Here is a 23456-nt window from a genome sequence, read left to right on the forward strand (position 1 = left end):
ATTTTGAAAGAGAACTTTTAGTTTGGGTTAATTGGGAGGTTTTCACATCCGAGAGGGGTGCTGATAGTCTCTCATCTTCTATATGCCGATGACATGGTTATATTTGCAAATGGTGGAAAAAAAATCTTTAAAATCGATCATGGATTGTTTGAAGAAGTATGAGGCGTGGTCAGGCCAAGCTATAAAAAAAAGTAACTTGGCGATTTATTTTTCTGATCGTATTACTAGGCCGAGGAAACGTGCCATCTTACGAGCTACTGGGTTTGTGCAAGGTTCATTTCCGTTCAAATATTTGGGGTTCCCCATTGTTACCTGTAGATTGTTGAATAGACATTTAGAGGATTTGTTGGAAAAAATTAAGAGGAAAATTGAAGGGTGGAAGGCACGGTTGTTGTCAAAAGGAGCGAGGCTTATCCTGCTAAGACATGTCCTATCTAGTGTTCCCGTCCATTTGCTATCTATTATTCCTATTCCCAAGTCGACTATTGAGTCGTTGAATCGGACCTTTAGCTCCTTTTTTGGGGTATGGAAAATAGGAAACCAAAAAAGAAATGGGTGGCTTGGGAAAAAATTTGCAAACCTATTAAGGAGGGGGGAGCTGGTCTGAGGAATTTATGTGAGGTCCAAAATGTGTTAAATATGAAATTTGCATGGAAAATTATGGCTGAAAAGTCGGTATGGGCTTCCTTTTTCTGAGCAAAGTATATCAAAGGGAATCATATTTCCTTGATAAATCCTAGGAGGGGCACTGGGGGCGTATGGTGATGAGATGCATTCCTGAGGTATTACAGCATTCGCGATGGTGGGTTATAGATGGGGATGTGGTTTTGTGGTGGGATCAGTGGTCTCCTTTAGAACCTTTGGGGCATACTTATGAAGATATTGCTAGGCCTTTGTTGTCTCTAAGAGAATGCAAGTCGGAGATGGTTTGGAATGAGGAGCTGCTTACAAGCTTACTAGGGAGGGAAAAGGCCATGGAAGTGCTGATGCATCTGGGTAATAGTCGACAAGGTCCAAATAAATTGATTTGGATGTGGAAATCAGATGGGGGTTTCTCTATGAAAAATGCTTGGGAGGTGACGAGATTGAGGGGATCAGAGTTACCTTGGACTAATTGGATCTGGAATCTTGCTCTTCCTAAAAATATTTCTATCACTATGTGGCAGGCCTTTCATGGAGGTCTTTCAGTGGATGACAAGTTGTGTAAAGTGGGTGTCCTGATTGTCTCAAAATGTGTTTGTTGTGATTTTGGTGCCTATGAAGACATTGAGCACATTCTGGCAAAAGGAGAAATGGCTCAGCATATCTAGAGGAAAATATCTATTCGGTTGGGTATGTATTTTGTCTTTTCGTCCTCATGGAAACAGAGAATTTGTTTTTGGTTTAACAAGGTAGGAAAATCATCCTCTCATGGGATGTTGCTTGGGCTGATCCCTTCGATTATTACATGGCAACTTTGGATTTGGAGATGAAAAAAAAGATGGAGGGCGTGGCTGGTTCGAAAGAGTCTCTCTGGCGGCAGGTATTATACTGGATTTCTTGGGTGGGATTAAAACTCAAGGCCACAGTAAAGTGGAATGCATTTGATGATGCAGTGTTGGCTGATTTAGAAGTGTCTATTAAGCATAAGAAATGGAATGAAGCTAGGCTGATGGTTTGGCAGAAACCAAGAGCTGGCTGGTGCAAAATTAATACGAATGGATTTAGTTTGGGCAATCCCAGAAGATCAGGTGTGGGAGGTGTCAAACGAGATGAGAATGAAGCTCTCATTCTAGCTTTTGCAGCTAAGATTGCAAACGGCACCAATAATAGTGCTGAATTAATGGCTTTAGTCCATGGTCTTCAGCATTGCAGGTTCCTGGGCTTGCAGTACGTGGAGCTGGAAATGGATTCGAAGATCCTAATAAATTGGTTACGAGTGGGTAAGTGTTGTCTTTGGTATCTTGAAGATTTTTGGGAGGAGATCCTTTTAATGTTACGATCTATAAATTATTCAGTACAACATATTTTTAGAGAAGGGAATGCAATGGCTGACGGCTTGGCAAAGTTGGGAGCTGATCAGGGAGTTTTTTGTCTATGGATGGAATCTGTGGAGCTGCCAGCTCCTTTAAAAGGAATTTTTCATGTTGATAAGGTGGGTTTGCCGTATTTACCAGTTTAGAATGTTGTGTAGGAATTTTCTCTTTGTGGGTTTGTATTGGTTGATTTGTTGGTTAAAGTCTCATAATAGGCGTGGGAAGTGTTCCTAGTGCCATGGTTGTTTTCATGGTATTCTTCCGCCACAAGTGAGAGTTTTAATAAATGTGGGAGGGGGTCACTCTTGGACATGTGACCCCGTCTCTTATTCAAAAAAAAAAATCACTATTCTTACTCATTCTAAAGTGGACAAAAGAGTTTCACTGTGATACTTCTCTATCCCAACCTTGGGATCATGGTGCATGCCTCCAAATTCTGCTTGGGGTTGGACTAACTTTGAAGCATTGAGACATGCAATACAAAGTTACATGTCCCTATTTATGATAATTAAATATCCAATGATTAAATATTCTTACTCATTCTAAAGTGGACAACGAAGGTTCACTGTGATACTTCTCTATCCCAACCTTGGGATCATGGTGCGATGCCTCCAGATTCTGCTTGGGGTTAGACTAACTTTGAAGTATTGAGATATGCAATACAAAGTTACATGTCCCTATTTATGATAATTAAATATCCAATGTACATAACATGCATCTAACAATATATTATATTCACAGTGGATAATTTTTTTTAAGCAATACTATGTACCAGATAAGATATATCCCAAACGTCTAGACATATTTCATAATTTTAAGATAACAGACGTTCAAAAATTACATTATATGTCCAAAAGATCTGTAACATTATGAGTACTAAAGACAACGTTCTTTAAGTATATGTAAAGACTAATATAACTATTAGGCTAGCCCATCGAGTAGCTCGCACAACTTGGCCAAAGTAAAAAAAAAAAAAAAAATCCTATTGTTAAAACAAAGCATCAAAGTGATGAGCTTCACATTGTGGCATTGCTGCCTAATCGACCTCTTCTAGTAGATCATTTGTTGCGTCTCCTTGATTACAAATCTCAATGAATTAACAATTAGCTTAAATTGACAGTGTAAGAATGCATGCATGATAGTAAAAATGTAAACACTAACGTGAACATGAGAATATAACATGCTTGGCAGACAACATGACATGTGCTAACATAAATCAAACCAATTTGACATGAACTAAACTTAATTAATATGAAATTGAATAGTACGTGAAATTACGTGACATGAAAATTGAACATGAAACTGAGACTTAAAGCTAAACTTGCACTTGAACTGAACATGAACTTAGAATCTTGTTCATAATAACAGATTAATTAAACATGATCTATGGATGTTACATAAGTGCGTAGCATGAAATTGAACTGTGGTTGGGCACCATCGACGTTGGTGCCTGACTACATTCCGGCAACTAGCTATTTAGGTCCCATTCAAACCATGTTGACGGTACTTTATCAACTTAGGAAACTTCACACTAGTTTAAACACTCCAGTGTGAATAATAAATTTCTACTATGATATTATCCGATCCTAGCACTTGGGGTCGTGACAAATGTAAAAGACTTAAGTGACTTGAAAATACTGTTTTTGCAACATAATATATATTTGAGATATGACGTGATGTGAAATTAAACAATAGATAGCATAGCTTGATATGACATAACTTGCACATGAAACTAGTGATATGACATAACATGATGCGTAACATATAAACATGGCATAATCATAACGTGCAATAGTTAAGCATGGCATACCATGGCATAACGTGAAACAGATAAATACAAGACAATAACATAAATAGTACTATATTGAACATATAATATCATAGAATCAGAACAAGATTTCAAGTTTCGTATTCACATTTATGCAACAGAGAAACAAAGTACAAAAGTTGCTCATATCTATACCAGTCATGATAAATGTCATATTTCAAAGTTTGGATATAGAGAGTTGTGCAAAAAATAATCAAGGTTGTTTTCATAACAAAATATGCAAGTTTTTCACAAAATTAACCTCAATCAAGTTTAGGCAAAGTCTAGCATAAGAGTATTATTTACTTAAACTTTTTAAAATCTTTGAACTTCCTTACAATATTGTTAAATTAATATCAATCGTCACCTATAAAATAGGCATGAACTTATGTCAATTTGCAATCATACATAAATTTCTAATTAAACACATACTTGCAATAAAAACTTGAAATGCTAATGACCTATTTTTCATAAAGCCTAAAACCATCATAACCCTAAAATTGCATTAACTTTATAATGTCAACATGATTAAGGGCGCATTTGGGTGTTGAGATGATTTGAACCTACCACCAAATATTTTTGTGGAGTAAGCTCTACTCAACATCCAAACTAACAAAACACTATACAAAGATATTTTCACTTGAACTCATCAAGTTTTTATATTGTTCCTAATTGAACAATTCGATATTGCTGCATGGCAGAGGAGTCGATAAAAATCATTGATGCGCACTGGGCAGGCCATATGAACAAGTTCAAAAAAGCATTGATGCGCGCTGCCCAATGCCCAAACCGTATGAAGAAGCTCTACCTCCATCCATCTGAAGTCGTCCTCCAGGCTTCAATTATCAATAATTGGAAATTTTTCAATTTTGGGCATTTTTCAATTATCAATAATTTTTGAATTTTCCAATTATCAATAATTTGAAAATATTGATAATAAATTTTTTAAGTTAATTGGAAATTTTCAAATTAAACAAATTTGAGAAAAATAAACTTAGGGACTTTGATAATATTTAATATTTTTCAAAATTTTGAATTAAATAAATTTTGGAAACAAAAAATGTGTGAAATTAATTTTGTAATGCATTGGGGGAATTTCTTCATAATATTTTTGTTTTATTACTAAAACATATAAACAAAAAAATTATTTCATCACTACAACAACACATCAATGATTGATGAGACTTACTACTTTTTTAACTTCCCCTAAAAATTTAAACATATCTCAACCTATTTCATACATTTAAATAGATCTAAATACATCTCTATAAGCCCCACAAAATCCACTCAAAATCTTAACTCTGATAACAGATCAACTAAGATCACCTTAACGCCCAAACGCAATCTAAAACCATAACCTCACGTTCGTGTATCCAACTTTGATTTTCATATATCACGTCAATTATCCTCAAAATATTTTAACCTTTCAAGGGTCTTAACTCCATATACACCAATAAAGCCATAACTAAGTTAACTAACAAGCTTAGAACTCAAATATAATCAACCCATGTCACCCTCAATATCTACCAAACCTAACATATGCTAATCGGCTTGCAAGAAAGGGAGTGAGAAGTGTTGTGTGAGAGAGAGGGGGCATAGAGAGAGAGAGAGAGAGTAACAAGAAAGATAGGGTGAGGAAAGCTTTACCACACAGAGGGGAGAGAGAGAATTACGTAGAGAGAGAGTGAGGCTTACGAAGCCTCTTGCTTCCAATGTGAGGATTCAATCATGATGCAACAAGGTTTTGATGGTGTGACCCCAAGCATGGAGGTTAGACATTGAGGTGGCTAGGTAAAGGCAATTTCTGACATGCATGGAGGGGTCATGCTTGCTGTGTTTGTGTGCCTAGATAATTTCTGACGTGCATGGAGGGCTCATGCTTGCTGTGTTTGTGTGTAGGCTTGTAGACTGTGTGTTGGAAGATGAGTGGCTTACAATTGAGTATGGCTAAGTGGTGGTGCAACCATGATGGGCTGTGCAAGTGTGGATTTGGGCTGAGGAGCAAGAAAATTTGCTATATTTTGACTTCCTAAAACAAAGACGCAGTGGAGCATTTCTTACAACATTTTGGTGTTGTGGTGACCTTGGTGTGTTGGCTTTTGGTGGAGCTAGCTTCCTCTCTTGCTGGTTGGCGACATATAGTGCATCTTTGGTGGTTGTCTACAGGTGTCCAAGGGATATTTTATGTGGAATGAAGAGGTTGTCCCATGTGGTTTGCTGGGCGGCACACGTGGTTGTTCAAAGTAGGTGTCAAGGATGTGTTTGGTGTTGTGGTTGCTGAACTTGTCTTCAACTTTTGGCTTGGTATGAAGAGGCTACGGAGAAGCAATGGAGAGGTAGATGGTTGTTGACTTCTGGGTTTCATGAAATTCAAATCTTGGAGAACAAAAAAGAAGAGAGGGAACAAAGGAGACTTGCTATATGTGGGACTTCAACGTGTCTGGGTTTTGGGGAGGAAGCTACGACTAGGCTATGAAGCTCTTGAGCATAAGAGAGAAAAGGTTTGGAATGCGGCAATAACCCTAGGTTAAAGATGATACTTGATGCAAGGAAGGGGCTTATATATACACACAGGTAGGGCTTTGCATCCAGATCCAAATATCCAGGAATATCCGAATCTGGATCCAGATTTTTGAAAGAGGAGGATATTCGGATTTGGGCTAGCATTAAGCCTGGATATCTGGATTGTAACTGGATTTCTAGATTTTAAACCCATTTTTTCAGTTTTTTTTTTTAATCTTTTTAACACTTTTAAAATGCTTTAAAAAAAACTATTTAACACTTTTTAAAAGGTTTTTTTATAGAAATTTTTGTTTATTATTTTTTATATGCATTTTTTATATAATGATTATTTTTACAGGCATTTTTCAAAATTTTTTTATTGCATTTTAAAATTTTTATAAGACAAAATAAATAATAATAGACATCAACATACACAATACACTACATACTACATGTTACATTGTTGTTTACGTCACAATATAAAACATCAACTTTACAAGGAACAAATACTGAAAAATTCAAAAGTAAAGCAACAAAGAACAGTGGAAGAACATTTGAAGTCAAGTCCCCTATCATCTCCATTGTGAGCTATGGGAAACAAAGAACGGGAAATCAAGAAGAATAGAAAAAAATCATAACCCAACTTATATGCATATTATAGAGAGAAAATGAGATACTTATGGAGTGTGTCGTAAGGAATGAAAAGTTAGAAAAATGGCTTCAATGAAGTCTTTGTTGCCATGTGCTATATTGTTCGTTCTACTCCCATTAGCAAATTAGCATACACAATTGAATGAACTTCAACACGAAAATAATCATGTCATCATGCCACCAAATACCATTTAAAGATCCCTAGACTCTACTTACATTTACTCTATCACATCCTCTTTAGACAAAACTCCTGGGTTGTCAATCTTGTTACCTAGTACCAGTAAGGGAATGCTACTAAGGCTATGTTTGGAAGTTGAGTTGTGGATAGTAGTATTTTATGGATCCCACTGAAATGAATTTAATTTTTTTAGGTTGAGATGTATTTATCTTTTTAAGTTAAAATGCATAAAGTATGTTGAGATGAGTTTATTTTTTATTTTTTTTATAAGAAGTTGGAAATGTAGTAGGTCCCATCAATGATTTATTTAAGATGACTTGAGTTTGGTTCAACAACTAAATACAACCTAAGTGACAGTTTACTTAGCAGGCTAGTCATAAAGTTCACTTCTTGAAACTGAGCAGGCTAGTCATAAAGTTCACTTCTTGAAACTGGCAAGTTCTCATAATCGGCAGCATCCACCACATAACTGCAACATGTAAAAATTGTGGTTCCAAATTGTAGGTCATAAAGTACACCAAACTGGCAAGCTATAACCTAAACATAAATATAGATACACACACACATATATACACTCGCAAGCGATCAAAATATATATAGATATATTACCATAAATAGAAATAGAATTCAAAAAATGTAGACTAAATACTAAAGGTTTTCATGGTTTGGATAGAGAAGAAACAACAAATACCTAAATAAGACTAGAGACCAAGTAAGGCCTATTAAATTGGAGTAAGTGTTGGGGTTTCTGATCAAATTTCTCCAAACCTAGGTCCAAACCAAAAGGAATGGAAAACAAGTTTAATGAACACAATCAAAACATTCAGAGATTAATAGCAAGAAGAAAAATCTTAAACAAACTAAATATTAGAAAAGAGAAAAAAACCAAACCAAAACCAAATCCAAACCAAAAAGGAATAATAAAAAAAAAAGAACATAGTCACAACATCTAGATAAATGAATAGCAAGGAAAAAAAAATAAAAAATAGACTAGAGATTAGGGAAAAAACCAAACCGAAATCCAAAAAAAAAAAGGAAGGGAAAAAAGTTTAATGAACACAGTCACAACATCCAAAGGGATGACTAGCAAGAAAACAAATAAAAAATAGACTAGAATTTTTTTTTGGGGGGGGGGTGTGGGGAAGAACAAAAGATCCAAACCAAAAGGAAGAGAAGAAAATTTAATGAATGCAATGGAGATATAGAGAACTTCAGATTTTTGACATATAACATCTAGAGAAATGAATAGCAAGGAAAAAAAAAAAAACCAAAAATTAAACCAAACCCAAATCCAAACCAAAAGGAAGGGAAAAAAAGTTTAACAAACACAATTGCAACATCCAGAGAGATTAATAGCAAGAAAAGAAAATAGAATAGATATTAGAAAAATAAATAAAAACAAAACAAAAGCAGACCCAGATTCAAGATTAGAGAGAGAGAGAGAGAGAGAGAGAGAGAGAGAGAGAGAGTTGGGAAATTGGGAAATCTGAAGAATCCAAGGAACTTGGGAGCTTTTTGTATAGTTAAGTTTTTTATTTAAATAAAACTGGATACCAGTAGGGGTGACCATAGTCCGGTCTCGTCCAAAGGAGGGTGATGGAGCGAAATTTTCCCTGGACCGGACATCCCTAAATTATGCAATATTAATATATACTAGTACTATATATTATAGTTATATATTAAAAAATATAATAATACATTGATCTAAATATATATAGTTATAGACTTAGTACCAATGTTATAACTAATAACTATACTAGTAGTATTACTAATATACTATATGTTAATGATAAATTGGTAATACTATATTAAATAATACTCTATGTGGTAATAGTGATTTGATATTAACATATTAAGTTAAGTATACTAATACTATTATAAATTTATACATATACTATAATTTAGACTATAACTCTTATAATATGTTAATATATTAATATATACTAGTACTATATATATTATAATTATATATTAAAGAATATAATACTTATGTAATATTGTGATGTATTAATAATTAATTATATACAATTATTTATATAAATAATAAAATATTTTTTTTCATTCAGTCTGGTCCGGTCCGGTTTGGTCTGGGGTGAAAAACCCTTGGACCAGAACTGGACTGAATGAATTCGGTCCTATAAAAATTGGACCGGATCAAACCGGTCCCAATTTAGTACAGTTCAATCTAGTCCAAAAATGACCGGTTTGGTCGGTTTCTCCGGTCCAGACCGATTGAATCTCACCCCTAGATACGGGTATCCGTATTCAGATTTAGGCTTATAGAAAATTATTCTACCCTCCCGAGTCCAATCTGGGTGGTTATCTATTTAGATTCACCCAATCTTCTGGATTTCAGATTGGACTGAAAAACAAATCCAATCTAGATGCATACCCTTACACACAGGGCTAATGAATATTTGAAACTAGGTCATGGTTTGGGTCTATATCTTGGATTCTATTTGGGATCTAACATGGGCTAGGCCATTTTAAGGGTCATATAAATTTTAGGACTTGCCTATATTTTGTGGGCTAGGTTACTTAACAGTCCTAATGATCTGATCTTAAATTCTAACATGAGCCTAATTCATCTAATAAATAGTGGTAAAAAAAAAAAGTAAACCGGACCAGTATCGGGTTTGGTTCGGTCTGGTAGCGGTTTCATTTTTCTCAAAACCGATCAAAATCGATCCAATTCTAATTCTCCTTTTTCTAACATTGGACTGTACCGGTTCATATATACATATAAATATATATATATATATATTTAATTTTTTATATTGTATAAAGTATTTTTCATATTTATATATAATTATATGTAAAATAATTTTATGTTATATAATAAATTACTAATTAATATATTATTAAATTTTAAAGTCCTATATCACTATAGTTTATTGTATTAATAAGTATACTAATACTATAGCACTATATATTACAATCTACTATAATATATCACTATAGTCTATAATACAATTATAATTTATATTAGTACTATTTTGTTATATACTATAATATACTATATTATATCTACTATATAATATACCAAAAAAATCGAAAAAACTAGACCGAACTAGTAAAATCAGAAATACCAGTTTAGGAGTATAACCGGTGCAATATCAGTTATTCAAATCTCAAAATCGGTATATACCAGTTTGGCTATAAATATGTCCAAAATCAAACCGAACTAGATCAGTTACACCCCTACTAATAAATATTTTTGAACTTTTAAATTCAATTATTATGCCAATAGAATTTTATAGTCCGTCATATAAATTTTGAACCAATAATCTATTCAAAATTATCCAATAAACCTCAATTGGACTTCTAAAAATAATGGCCTATTAATACTTACCCAAAATCATCAGCTAATCTTTAACGGGCCTTTACATATACTTTTGGGCCTATGAGTGTAGTTAAGATTTTTAACCAACCTCAATAAATAATAGTATGCAAGCTTATCTAATATGACCTAATAAACCTAATTTAGTGTTGGGTTGGGATGTTACATATACACTCAAATTTCTACAATTCAAAAACTTAAAAATTGACACATGAAAGAAATTTCTCACCTTCAAAAGTCCCAAAAATTGGTGCTCTTCTCTTAGCTTGCCCGAGATGGTGGATGTTTGAAAGTGATGGTGTTTAGGAAATTGAAAGTGTATGAAGATGGAAGAAAATTTTCAAGTTGAGTGCTTAGGTGCCTTGGTCGGCTATGAGGTGGAAAAGAGGAGGAGAAAGCTTGAAGAAAAACTGGAAATGGAGACCTAGTTGTTGTTACGAAGAGAGAGAGAGGAGAAAAAGAGAAAGTGGCGAAGGAGAAGGTGTGTGTGTGTGTGTTTTTTTATGATTTGCATGTCCTTTTATTGGGCTGAAAAATGTGTAGATCTAAGTGTCCAACTGTAGTCCCTAGTGTGTGTGTGCTGTCCAACTTATGAGTTGGTTAATAAGATTGTCAATGTAGGTTTAGAAAATGAGATAAGATAAGAATTTTGTGAATAGTAGTAAGATGGTTTATGAATAGTAGTCAAATTGTTTGAATTAAGTATCAATTAGATTTTGAGAAATGAGAGAGAAAAAGTTGAATAAGAAATATTATGAAGTTAAAAGATTCTTATAATATTATTTTTTAATATTTGTTTTTTGGAATTTAAAAAGTTAAATTATTTTTTACTTTTTATTTGAAATTTTGAAAAAATTGTAATAATTAATTTGAAAGTATTTGTATTTGAATAATGTTTGGGAAATAAATGAGATGGAAATTATTTCCAAACATCCCTCTAGATGCTTGGTTGACTTAGTGGAGCACATGACATGCTAGGGTTGGGCCAGAACGTTTCGAAGACCATTTGAGACGTCGTCAAGTGACATTTCATGACCTATCACATGACGTGCCACATGATGCCACTTGTTTGGATAGTGAGATAAGAGAAGATGATCTATGAATAATAGTGAAATAATTTATGAATATTAGTAAAATGGTTTGAATTAATATATTTTATGAAATTTTGAAAAATGAGAAAGAAAAATTGAACAAAAATATTAAAAAATTAAAATATTATTAGAATTTTTTTTTTTTTAGATTTGAAAAAATTGAATTATTTTTAGTATTTTGTTTGGAAGTTTGGGAAAGTTGTAATAATTAGATAAAAAAATTAAAAATTTGAAATTGAAATGTGTTTGTGTTTGTGGAGTTTGGATATTAAAATGAGATGTGATGATGTAATGAGCCCCTTCAGGATAACAAATAATTGATGTAATTTGAGGACATCACCCTCCAAGAATTATCTTGGAGAGAGAGAGAGAGAGAGAGAGAGGAAACTGAATGACACTGAATACCGAAGTTGGCCTCCTTCCCAATTCACGGTTGCCTCTTATAAATGAATGGTCTATGAAAACTAAAGCAGAATTATCAAAAGTCCAACCATTTAATGACTTAAATGACAGTCATGAAATGGCACCATTCTATTTACATTTACTTCCAACTAAACAACACAATCACAAATAGTTAGGCTAAAACCAACCAATACTTAAACAAAATGTTGCGTATTAATCATTTCTCTGCAATTCGAAGACTTCAACCTTTGTTCATGTTGGCCTCGATCCATAATCTTGTCCATCCTTCCACATTTCCCAACCCATAACATACTCTCTCTCATCAAAGCACCTTAACCACAAGGTGAGGAAATCTGTCACGCGACGACCACTAAGGCTCCCAGGTTGAATCATCAACACTAGCCCCTTTCCATTGAACCAACACATCAACTACTACTCTATTGTGAACTTGCCTACTTCGACACTGCAAAATAGTTTCAGGCTCAAGTGTCGATTCACCTTGCAAATCCATTGGAGGTAAAGAAGACAGTGGAGAGTGATGCTGATCCAATTTCTTCTTAAGGCAAGAAATGTGAAAAACTGGGCGAATAAAGTTGTTTGGTGGTAATTCTAACTTATAAGTAACCTGTCCCACTCTTTGAACAACTTGAAAAGGTCCAAAGAAATGAGGAGAAAGCTTGAAATTTCCTCTAGCCACCAATGACTATTGCCTATAAGGCTGCAATCTCAAATAAACCCAATCTACTACAGCTAACTCCCTTTTAGGCCTCTTCTTGTCATTTTGAAACTTCATCCTTTTCTGAGCAACAACCAAGTTAAGCTTTAGAGTAGAAAGAATTTGATCTTGAGTCTTCAGGACCTCATCAACTACTTGGTTAGTAGTTAAACCAGGTATATAAGACTGCAATTTAGTTGAAGGTCTATCATACACCACCTCAAATGGATTCAACTTAGTTGAAGTGTGAGGAGTGGAATTATACCACCATTCAGCTAGAGTCAACCAATCAAACCATAACTTAGGCCCATCCCTTGTAATACTCCTCAAAAAATGCTCAATGCACTTATTGAATGCCTCAGTTTGACCATCACTCTGAGGATGGTAGGCAGATGAATAGGAGTGTCGCTCCTTGAAGTTTAAAGACTTATTTCCAAAAAGAACTAGTGAATATGTGAAACAATATTCTGAGGTATGCCATGCAACTTAAAAACATTGTCAAAAAATAATGCTGCTACTTTGGATGCTGTAAATGGATGCTTCAAGACCATAAAATGTGAATATTTTGATAATCTATCAACAACAACCATGATGATAGAAAACCCCCTCGAGATTGGTAAGCCTTCTATGAAATTAATGGATAAATCTGTCCATATATGTGCAGGCACAGGTAAGGGTTGTAGAAGACCAATAGGGTAGACATGTTCTACCTTATTTCTTTAACACATATCACACTCTCTAATATACTGCTTCACTTCACATTTAAGACTAGGCCAATAAAAATATTGTCGAGCTCTATGCAAGGACTTGTGAAAACCAAAGTGTCTAGCAAATGGACTAGTATTCAATTTCAATTTAGGGTTAGGAGGAATGTAAATTCTGCCTTTTCTAAATAACAACCCATGTTTAATAGAAAATGCAGAAGTAGAAGAAGAACCTCCCTACAAAACTGTAAATTGTTCCTGTGCCTTCTGATCTGAAGCATAAGCTTGCTTCAACTCCTCCAACTAGATTGGAGTAGGAAATGAAATAGTATCCATCAATGTGGTACCATCCGAGGCTTCTTTCCTTGACAAAGCATCTACTGCTTTGTTTTCAACACCCTTTTTGTACTCAATACTGAATTCATAGCCTAACAACTTGGAAATCCACATTTGTTGAGTAGTTGTCACCACTTTCTATTATAACAAGTACTTTAGACTATGATGATCAGTTCTCACAACAAAAGCAACCCCTAACAGATAGGGGCTCCATTTCTTGACAGCAATAACAAGTGCTAGTAGCTTTTTCTCATAGGTAGAAAGCATCAAATTCTTACCCTTGAGAGCTTGACTTAGAAATGCCAATGGGTTGTGATCTTGCATCAAGACAACTCCTACACCCACTCCACATGCATCACATTGTACTACAAATTGCTTATTAAAGTCAGGCATGCATAAAATTGGAAGGCTGGTGACTGCTTTCTTCAATTCTTCAAAGGGATTAGTAGCGAACTCAAACCATTGAAATGCATCCTTTTTCAACAAAATAGTCAAAGGTACAACTATTTGACCATATCCTCAATTAAACTTCCCATAATATCTTGTGAATCCCAAGAAACCCCTTAATAACTTAAGAGTTTTTAGAATTGGCCAAGACACCATCGCATCCAACTTCCTTGGATCAACCCTTACACCATCTTTTGAAATTAAATGACCAAGATACTCAATTTATGAGCATGCAAGTGTATTCAACACAATGGCCAAATGAATTAAGTGGGATCCCAGGTCCTTACTATAGGCAAAAATGTCATAAAAAAAAAATACTATGACAAACTGCCTAAGAAAAGGTTTAAAAACCTCATTCATAAGTGCTTGAAATGTTGAGAGAGCATTTGTGAGTCCAAATGGCATGACAAGGAACTCATAATGTCCCTCATGAGTTATAATTAATGCAGTTTTAGGCACATCTTCATCTATCATTCAGATCAGGTGGTAACCAGATCCAAGTCCAACTTTGAAAGAACTGTTGAGCCAAAAAGCTCATCCAATAGCTCATCAACAACTGATATTGGATATTTATCTTTAATAGTAGCCTCACTAAGCACGTTATAATGAATACACATCCTATAGGACCCATCAAATTTCCTTACTAATAATACAAGAGATGAAAATGGAGATTGACTGGGTCTAATCACACGTAACTTAAGCAATTCAGTAACAATCTTCTCTGTTTCTATTTTCTAAAAGTAATGATACCTGTATGGTCTAACACTCACAAGTACAGAATCCTTTTTAAGAATTATCTGGTGATCTCGACCTCTATGAAGAGGCAAAAGTGGTAGGTTCATCAAAAACCTTTCCAAACTTCTGCAACAACTGAAGAACTTCTGGACAAGAACTATTTTGACTCTTCACAACCTCCACAGACATAAGTTGCAACCATACTCCTTTGGAACCCACTTTAGAAATCATAGAAATTTCTTTATCATCTACCAAACTAGTAGCAAGTGATGTAAAGCCTTTAAGACAAACCTTATTCCCTTTATAATCAAACTGCATTTGTAAATCTGTAAAATCCCAAAGTATAGACCCAAGTGATGAAAGCCAATTAACTCCCAACACTACATCACACCCTCCTAAAGTCAATGTAGAAAAATAAGCAACAATCTTGTGCCTTGTATTTGTATGCCCACTATAGTATCCTTGCCACTACTACTCAAAATCTCCCCATTAGCAACTTTGACCTACAATACTTGCCCTTGTTGTACCACCAGACCACACCTGCTCACTAGTGCAGTATCCACAAAATTGTGGGCGCTGCTAGAATCAATCAATATGACCACCTTCCTTTTATTAATCTGCCCAACTATTCTCATAGTTTTAGTACTCGAGGTTCCCACCATAGCTTGCAAAGAAATAGAAGCTATTTCTACAGATTTAGGCTCTTCATGTATCTCCTCTACAATTAATTATTTCTCCTTTGTAGGCTCACTACTAGATCCCATATCCATTCCTTCTAACACATAAACTCTCAGTTTAGTGCACTTATGACCTGGCTACCACTTCTCATTACAGAAGTAACATAAGCCCTTATTCCTTTTATCTTGCATTTAAGTCTCATTAATTTTCTGGTAAGGCATCTTCACAACAAGCACTTTAGGATTTCCTAGAATAGACCCACCACTACTCGACTGGTGTGAATTAGAGAAATTATTCATCTAGAAATTTTTTGTACTCTAAACATATTGCTTTTGGATTTTTGCCAATCCAAAAGCCTCATTCAAAGAGGGATTCAACATTCTTATTGGTAGTCTAACCTCATCCTTTAAGCCACTTAAAAAAAAAAAAAAACTTCATTTTTTCTTTTCAAAAATGCCTTTAATATGGTTGGGAAGCAATTCAAATTCAATCTTATGGGAAGTAATAGAATGAATCTGTTTTAAATGTGTCAATACTTCCATAGGATCATCATTAGCAGATGAACCAAATCGAACTTGCATCACCTGAGTAAACCCCTCCCATGAATGAAAAATTCTAGATTCACTAGCATCCTGGAACCATACCAATGCATCATCATCCATGCGAAAAGAAGCCAAGAAAATCCTCTGACCAGGCAGCACTTGGTGATACAAGAAGTACTGATTGGCTCTATAAATCCATGTTGAAGGATTTTTTCCACCAAATCTTGGAAAATCCAACTTGATTCCCTTATATTAGGTCTTTCACCCATGTTTCTCCAATAAACATCCCCCATGCTTTCTTGGCCATCGTCATCTCCCCTATGATGAGGATTCTGTACATTTCTTGCATTTTGCCCATTAACTTCTAACTAAGTATTACAATAAATTTTCAAGATTTGTTGTAGTAATTTAGCAAACTTCCTATCCTGACTTTCCCTTTCCAACCTTGTTGTTTCTTGCTACTGAACCAGAACTGCAATAGCATCTTAAATGTATTTCTGTTGATGTTCTTTTTGTTGACACAAATGATTCACAGAATCAAGAATCTATGCATATGATCTCATCCCTTCTGCCATTACTAACTACTGATGCCAAAATGTAATGAGCCCATTCAGGAAAACAAAGAACTGATGTAATTCGAGGACATCACCCTTCAAGAATTCTCCAAGAACTAGAGAGAGAGGGGAAATTAAATGACACTGAATATTAAAGTTGGCCTCCTTCCCAACTCATGATTGCCTCTTATAGATGAATGGTCTATGAAAATTACAGCAAAATTATCAAAAGTCCAACCATTTAATGACTTAAACGATAGTCATGAAACAACACCATTCTATTTACATTTACTTCAAACTAAACGACACAATCACAAACAGTTAAGCCAAAACCAACCAACACTTAAACCAAACGCTGAGTATTAATCCTTTTCTCTGCAATTTCAAGACTTTAGCCTTTGTTCACACTGGCCTCGATCTATGATCTCGTCCATCCTTCCACATTTCCCAACCTATAACAGATGAGTTGGAAGAATTTAACTATCCAAAGTAGGTCTTAAGATGTTTTATGGGGTTTTGGAAAAGAAGAGAAAAAAAGTTGAATAAAAATATTATAAAACTAAAATATTGTTAGATTATGTTGTAAATACATAAATGTAGTAAAGGGAGTCTTTATGAGCATTGATGGAGGACCATTAGAATTCTTATCCATTCATTTATTCTTGTTTCCCTTGTTCATGTATCCTCTTGATTCATGTATTGTCATTTCCTAAGTTCAAGTATCTATTTAATATCATGTATTCTCTCATGCCTATTAAAGGGAGTCTTGATGAGCATTTGTGGTAAGATATGTAACAAGAAAGTCGAGAAAAATAATACTGAGTTCCTAAAGAACTAGTTTCATACATTGTGATCCTTCATTCTCTTGTTATTTTTCTTTAATTTTACAACGCGTTATGATCATAAGATTTCAGCTCAAAGTGAGAAGTTGGGGGGGGGGGGGGGGGGGGGGGGGGGAGGGGGTTAGAGCTAAACCTGAACAACAAATTCTTGACTTTAGAATGATTTTATCAGACTTTGAGCTCAAGGATTTAGGATTCACTGGGTCAACCTTTACCTGGTGCAATAATAGAGGATAACCATCTTCTATTTGGGAGAGGTTCGATCGTTTTGTTGTAAATCTCAATTAGTGTCAACTTTACCAAAGGGCTTCTATTACATATGGCTCAATAGCTTACTCTGACCATGTACCAATCTGGTTGGACTTAAATGGAGGCAGATGTAATAAAAGAAGGAAAAAGCCCTTCAGATTTTAGGCAATGTGGCTTGGAGAGAAGGATTGCACTCAGATTATTGAAAATACTTGGAAGCAAGGGTCCTCACAAAGTAGCATGAGTGAAGTTATTGAACTTATCAAAGGCTGCAACAAACATTAGAATTGTGGAACAAGCACAAGTTTGGTAGGGTACATACACAGCTTCAGAAGGCAAAGCATAAGCTCCAATTGCTACAGTAATTTAATCCAAGGGAGGTTAACAGAGAAGCTCTTAACTCAACTAGAGATGAGGTTTAGATATGGTTGGAGAGAGAAGAACTTATGTGGAAATAGAGATAGTTCTTTCATGCAAAAGCTTCACAGATGAGGGAAAAAGAACAGTATCTAGAAGTTGCAAGATAGTAGTGGTGTATGGCAAGAGGGGGTGGATCAAGATAGACTTATCTTAAATTATTTCAACATCCATTCATATGGATCAGTTTGACTTATCATAGGGTGATAATGAACTGATCCATTATCAGAGGGTGATCGAGACAGTCCAACTGGTGGGGCAAACTATGATAATAAATTGATCCATTATTAGAGGGTGATCGAGACAGTCCAAGTGGTGGGGCAGATAAATGGATTTGGAAAAATGAGATAAGCGGTAGGTTTAGTGTGAAGGGTGCTTATTGATTCTTCAAGGCTTGTAAAGATACTATCAGGGGTGAGTCTTCTAATGCAAACTCTCATAATACACTATGGTACAGTTGATGGTTTCTGAGAATGAAAAAGATTGAAGTTGAGGAAAAATGTATCTTTTATGATGACAGTCTAGAGATTTTGTAACATGCCCTTTAACATTGTCATAATATTCACTAGTGCTGGTCCAAACACCTGCCTATGATTTTGCATATGGATCAGTCCCTGGCCTTTATGGATGTGGCACTAGATGTTAAGGAAAAGGGCACAGTTGATGATTTTACTACATGAGCAAATCTGCATGGACCCTAGTCAAGGGTTGATATTTTATTTTCTTTGAAGAAGCTCTCCCAGCCCACCAGACAATAGCAGGATCCTCAAAGTCAGAATTCTACTCAATGGATTCCACCCCCAACTAGTGCTTATAAACTGAATGTGGATTGTGTTTTATTCTATGACAAGAAAAAAAAGGCTGATGTTGGGATCATTCTAAGAGACTCAAGTGGGAATGTGGTGTTAGTAAAAAGGAGGAGGAAGTCCCTGATCCTTTCTCCATTAAAATACTTGCCATGCTGAGTGGTTTATAGATTTGTGCAAATATGAGAATAAACAATCTTATCCCTTGAAAATGATTGTTTGGTGACGGTTTATGAAATCAAACAAAGTAGTGATTCTTTCATGGACCAACGAAAATTGGAGTAGGAGACTAGAAGATTAATAAATGTTTTAGATTTGCAATGTTCAATATGTAAATCGCATTGATAATGAAGTTGCTCGTAGGCTAGCTAGAAATGCTTGGAATGTGAAAGATGTAAAGATGTGGTGGGATGGTATTCCCTCTAGTGTCTCCCAAGCCGTATGGCTTGATAAACATTCTTTGTAATGGTTTCTCTTTCATTTATATAAAGCTTGTTTTCCTATAAAAAATAAATAAATAAAGGATTTGTGAATAATCCAATTTGCCCATATGTTTTCATAAAAAATATAAAATAAAAATAAAAAAATTCAAATTCTGGATTTGCTATTTATTATAGTATATGTAGATGACTTAAATTGTGTTGAAGCTTCAAAAAAGCTGTCAAAAGCCCCAAATTATTTAAAAATGAAAGACCTTAGAAATATAAAATTTTGTCTTGGTCTGCAAATTGAGTACTTTTCAAATGGAGTTATTGTCCATCAATCAACATATACAGAAAAAATCCTGAAACACTTTTACACGGACAAAGTTCATTTTTTAAGTGCTCCAATAGTTGTCCAATCACTTGATGTGAAAAAATACGCATTTCGCCCTTGAGAAGATGATGAAAAAAATTTTGATCCTAAAGTACTACATCTAAGTGCAATTGGTACTTTAATGTATCTTGCAAATTACACAAAATCAAATATTTCATTTTCAGTTAATTTACTATCAAGATATAATTCTGCACCAACTTGAAGGCACTGGAATGGAGTTAACATTTTCTACACTACCTTTGTGGAACGATATGATTGACATGGAATTGTTATACAAAATTATCAAATCCTTAATTAGTTAGTTATGCAGACTTGGGTTACCTTTCCGATCTGCATAAAGGAAGATCACAAACAAAATAATTGTTCACTTATGGAGGTACAATTATTTCATGGAGATCTATCAAACTAACATTAGTTGCTACTTCTCGACCACTCAGAAATTATTGCAATTCATAAAGCAACTTGAGAGTGTATTTGGTTAAGATTAGTAATTCAACATATTCAAGATAAGTGTGGATTATCTACAATCAAAGAACAATAATATATGAAAATGATGTTACTTGTAATAGTATACAAGCCTTGTATCACACAAATTAAAAGAGGCTATATCAAATATGATAAAATCAAGCATATTTCGCCAAAATTTTTTTATACACATGAGCTCTAGAAGAGCGGGGATATTGATGTCAAGTAAATAAGATCATGTGACAATTTGACAAATTTATTCACTAAAGCAATACCAACTACAATATTTAAAAAGTTGTTATATGGCATTGGAATGTGTTAACTCAAAAATCTTTCATTGTAAACTATTGAAGCTCTGTATACTTTTGAGGGGGAGAAATAATCATACAGATTGTACTCTTTATCCTTCACTAAGGTTTTTCCCCATTAGGTTTTCTTTTGCAAGGTTTTAACGAAACAATCCTAAAACATTTTATGGTACACAACGATATTGTACTCTTTTTCCTTCGTCTTTAGTTTTTTTTTTTTCCATCTAGTTTTTCCTTCGCAATGTTTTAATGAGACATGTTTTTTATGTATGGTTATCAAACAAGGAGTACTATAAGTACATGAATACAGTAAAATACATTCAATGTATTTGATGGATGACTATTAGAATTCTTATCCATTCATGTATTCCTATTTCCCATGTTCATGTATTCTCTTGATTCATGTATTGTCATTCCCTAAGTTCATGTATCTATTTAATATTATGTATTCTCTCATGCCTATAAAAGAGAGTCTTGAGGAGCATTTTTGGTAAGACACATAACAAGAAAGTCGAGAGAAATAATATTGAGTTCCTGAAGAACTAGTTTTATATATTGTGATCTTTCAATTCTCGTTATTTTTTTTTTTTAATTTTAAAACAAAATATAAATTTTTAGTATTATTTTTGTTTTAAGATTTGAAAATGTTGATTTATTTTTTGTGCTTTAATTAGAAGTATGAGAAAGCTATAATGATTAAATAAAAAATATGAAAATTAGAATTGAAATATGTTTGTGCTTGAATGTTAGTTGGATATTAAGATGGAGTGAGATGTATTGAGACTATATATAAAACCAAATGAGACCTTAGGCTTAGTATTGTTCATCTGAGCCGGGTTTTAATCTGGTCCAGTCCAAAATCCAGAAAACTGGATTTCGGTTCAGGGCTCCAGACCAGATCAAACCCGGGTTGCAAAACTCGGACCTGCCCGGTCCAGGTTTAAAACTTGGGTACCCGTGTTGTGATGACCCGTTTTTGAGTGTATTTTCGCTGAGATATTTGTTTTTATTTTAATTAATATATTAGCTATTTATTTTAATTTATTCGCGTTTTTAAATTTGGTTTTCAATTTAATTTAGTTTATTTGATGTGGTGTTTTATTTAGTTGTTTTGTGGTTTTTAATCTTTTTAGCGGGTTAGTTTTGCTTCCCGAAAAGAGGATTGGACCTCATCTTTTCCCTACATCTTTTTCCTTTTTCCTCTTTTTCCTTTTTTTCTTTTCCCTTCTTTTCCTTTTTCCTTCTTTTTCTTTTTTTTTTCTTTTCTTTCTCTCCTCTCCCGCTCGACCGAACCCCCCCCCCCGTGCTCTCTCTCTCTTCCCTCCCTCTCCCCCGCGTCGTCTCTCTCTCCTCCAGCCCAGCGCCGTCCGGCCACCTCCCGACCTCCCACCGGTCCCATTTTCTTCCCCTCCCTCCGGTGTACCTCCCCACCGAAAACCACCCCCAACCGGCCGGCCATTTGGCCGGAAAAAGCTTCCAAAGGGCGCACGGATTTCACTCCGATCCGCCGCCGTCGCTCCACCTCCGGCCACCATTTCTTCACCACTTCATCACCGGCCTCTTGCCGTCCTAACCCACCCATTTCCGGCCTCCAACGACCACCGGAGCAGCTCCCACGAGCTTGTTTTCCGATTTGCCATTTTCGGCCATTTCCGGCCATTCCGCCGCCACCCACGGCCGTCCGTCACTTCCAATAGCTTCACAACCACCTCTAGACCATTCCCTATCAATCTCGTGTCCTAGTTTGTCCCCGTTCAAAAGTGGGTTTTTCAGACCCACGGCCACAGTGAATTTTCACTGTGACGTTGCTGTTTTTCCGCCGTTTGCAACGCCGCTTGTTTTCTAAAATTGCCATATAGCGCTGTAAGTATTTTCCAAACCCTATTTTCAGATTTTAATATATATTGCTCATTCAATTATTTACTGTTGTTGGTTGTTGATTCCGGACTGAGTCCGAGGAGTTTCGGGGGTCGGATGGATGGAGGACGGAGTTGCCTGTTTATTTGTTTTATGTTATTGGATTATTTTATTATGCATTGTTATGGCATTACATGGTGCATGCACGTGTGTTTGTGGGATTTGTGTGAAAAGCCTGTGTATTGGCGTGAGTGGTTTTACGGGTGCGTGTGTATCACGAGCCCAAGCCGGGATGGGTTATTATCTCGGTGGAGCTCCTCTGGTCACTCGGGAGCGGGATAAACTGAGTGATGTCCCCTGAGTTGTCGAGAGAGATGACGGGAGCGGGGCTAGGGGATGCTTGGCTACGAACGCGCCGGGCGCGGAACCGGGCATCGCCCTACTCACCGACTTCGTGGCCCTTCGCTGGCGAGGGCTAGAGGATGCTTGGCTACCCACGCGCGGGGCGCGGAACTGGGCATCGCTCGTTAGGTGTCATATGCGTAGTGGTACTCTACGGTGTGACACTGGAGCCAGGGTGTGCGGATGACCCCTAGGGGAGGTCATGGTGCATATGGTTAAAATTGGATAATGGTTTATGAGGCCAAATGGGACTTTTGGCGTGGGCCAGATGGACTTCTGGCGAGATATTGGGCCGGATGGACTTCCGGCGAGATATTGGGCCAAATGGACTTTTGGCGGCCAAATGTGACTTTTGGCGTGTTTTTGGAAAGGATATGCTTTCGGGCCAAATGGGTTTTTGGCGTGTGTGGAAAACTTGGGTTTTTGGTGGGCTTGTGCATGGGGCATGTTTCATGCATCTTGTATGAGTTTTATGTGTTTTTATCTGGTAGTGTTTGGGTTTACTTACCTGCGGTACCATTCGTGGTTCCGTAGCTTTTGATGCAGAGTTGGAGGACGAAGAGGAGGAGGCTGAGCCCGAGGATGCGGCTCCGCCGG

General features: G+C 35.7%; 1 protein-coding gene across 1 annotated transcript; it reads left to right on the forward strand.

Annotated features, from left to right (window-relative positions):
* The first annotated feature begins 758 nt into the window (after positions 1-758).
* On the forward strand, positions 759-1310 carry LOC122316166. The gene has a single exon (XM_043132701.1). It carries the CDS (start codon positions 759-761, stop codon positions 1308-1310), a length of 552 nt encoding a protein of 183 aa, XP_042988635.1.
* Positions 1311-23456: the final 22146 nt, after the last annotated feature.

The sequence above is a fragment of the Carya illinoinensis genome, chromosome 7, assembly GCF_018687715.1.
Source record: "Carya illinoinensis cultivar Pawnee chromosome 7, C.illinoinensisPawnee_v1, whole genome shotgun sequence".
NCBI classification, from domain to species: domain Eukaryota; kingdom Viridiplantae; phylum Streptophyta; class Magnoliopsida; order Fagales; family Juglandaceae; genus Carya; species Carya illinoinensis.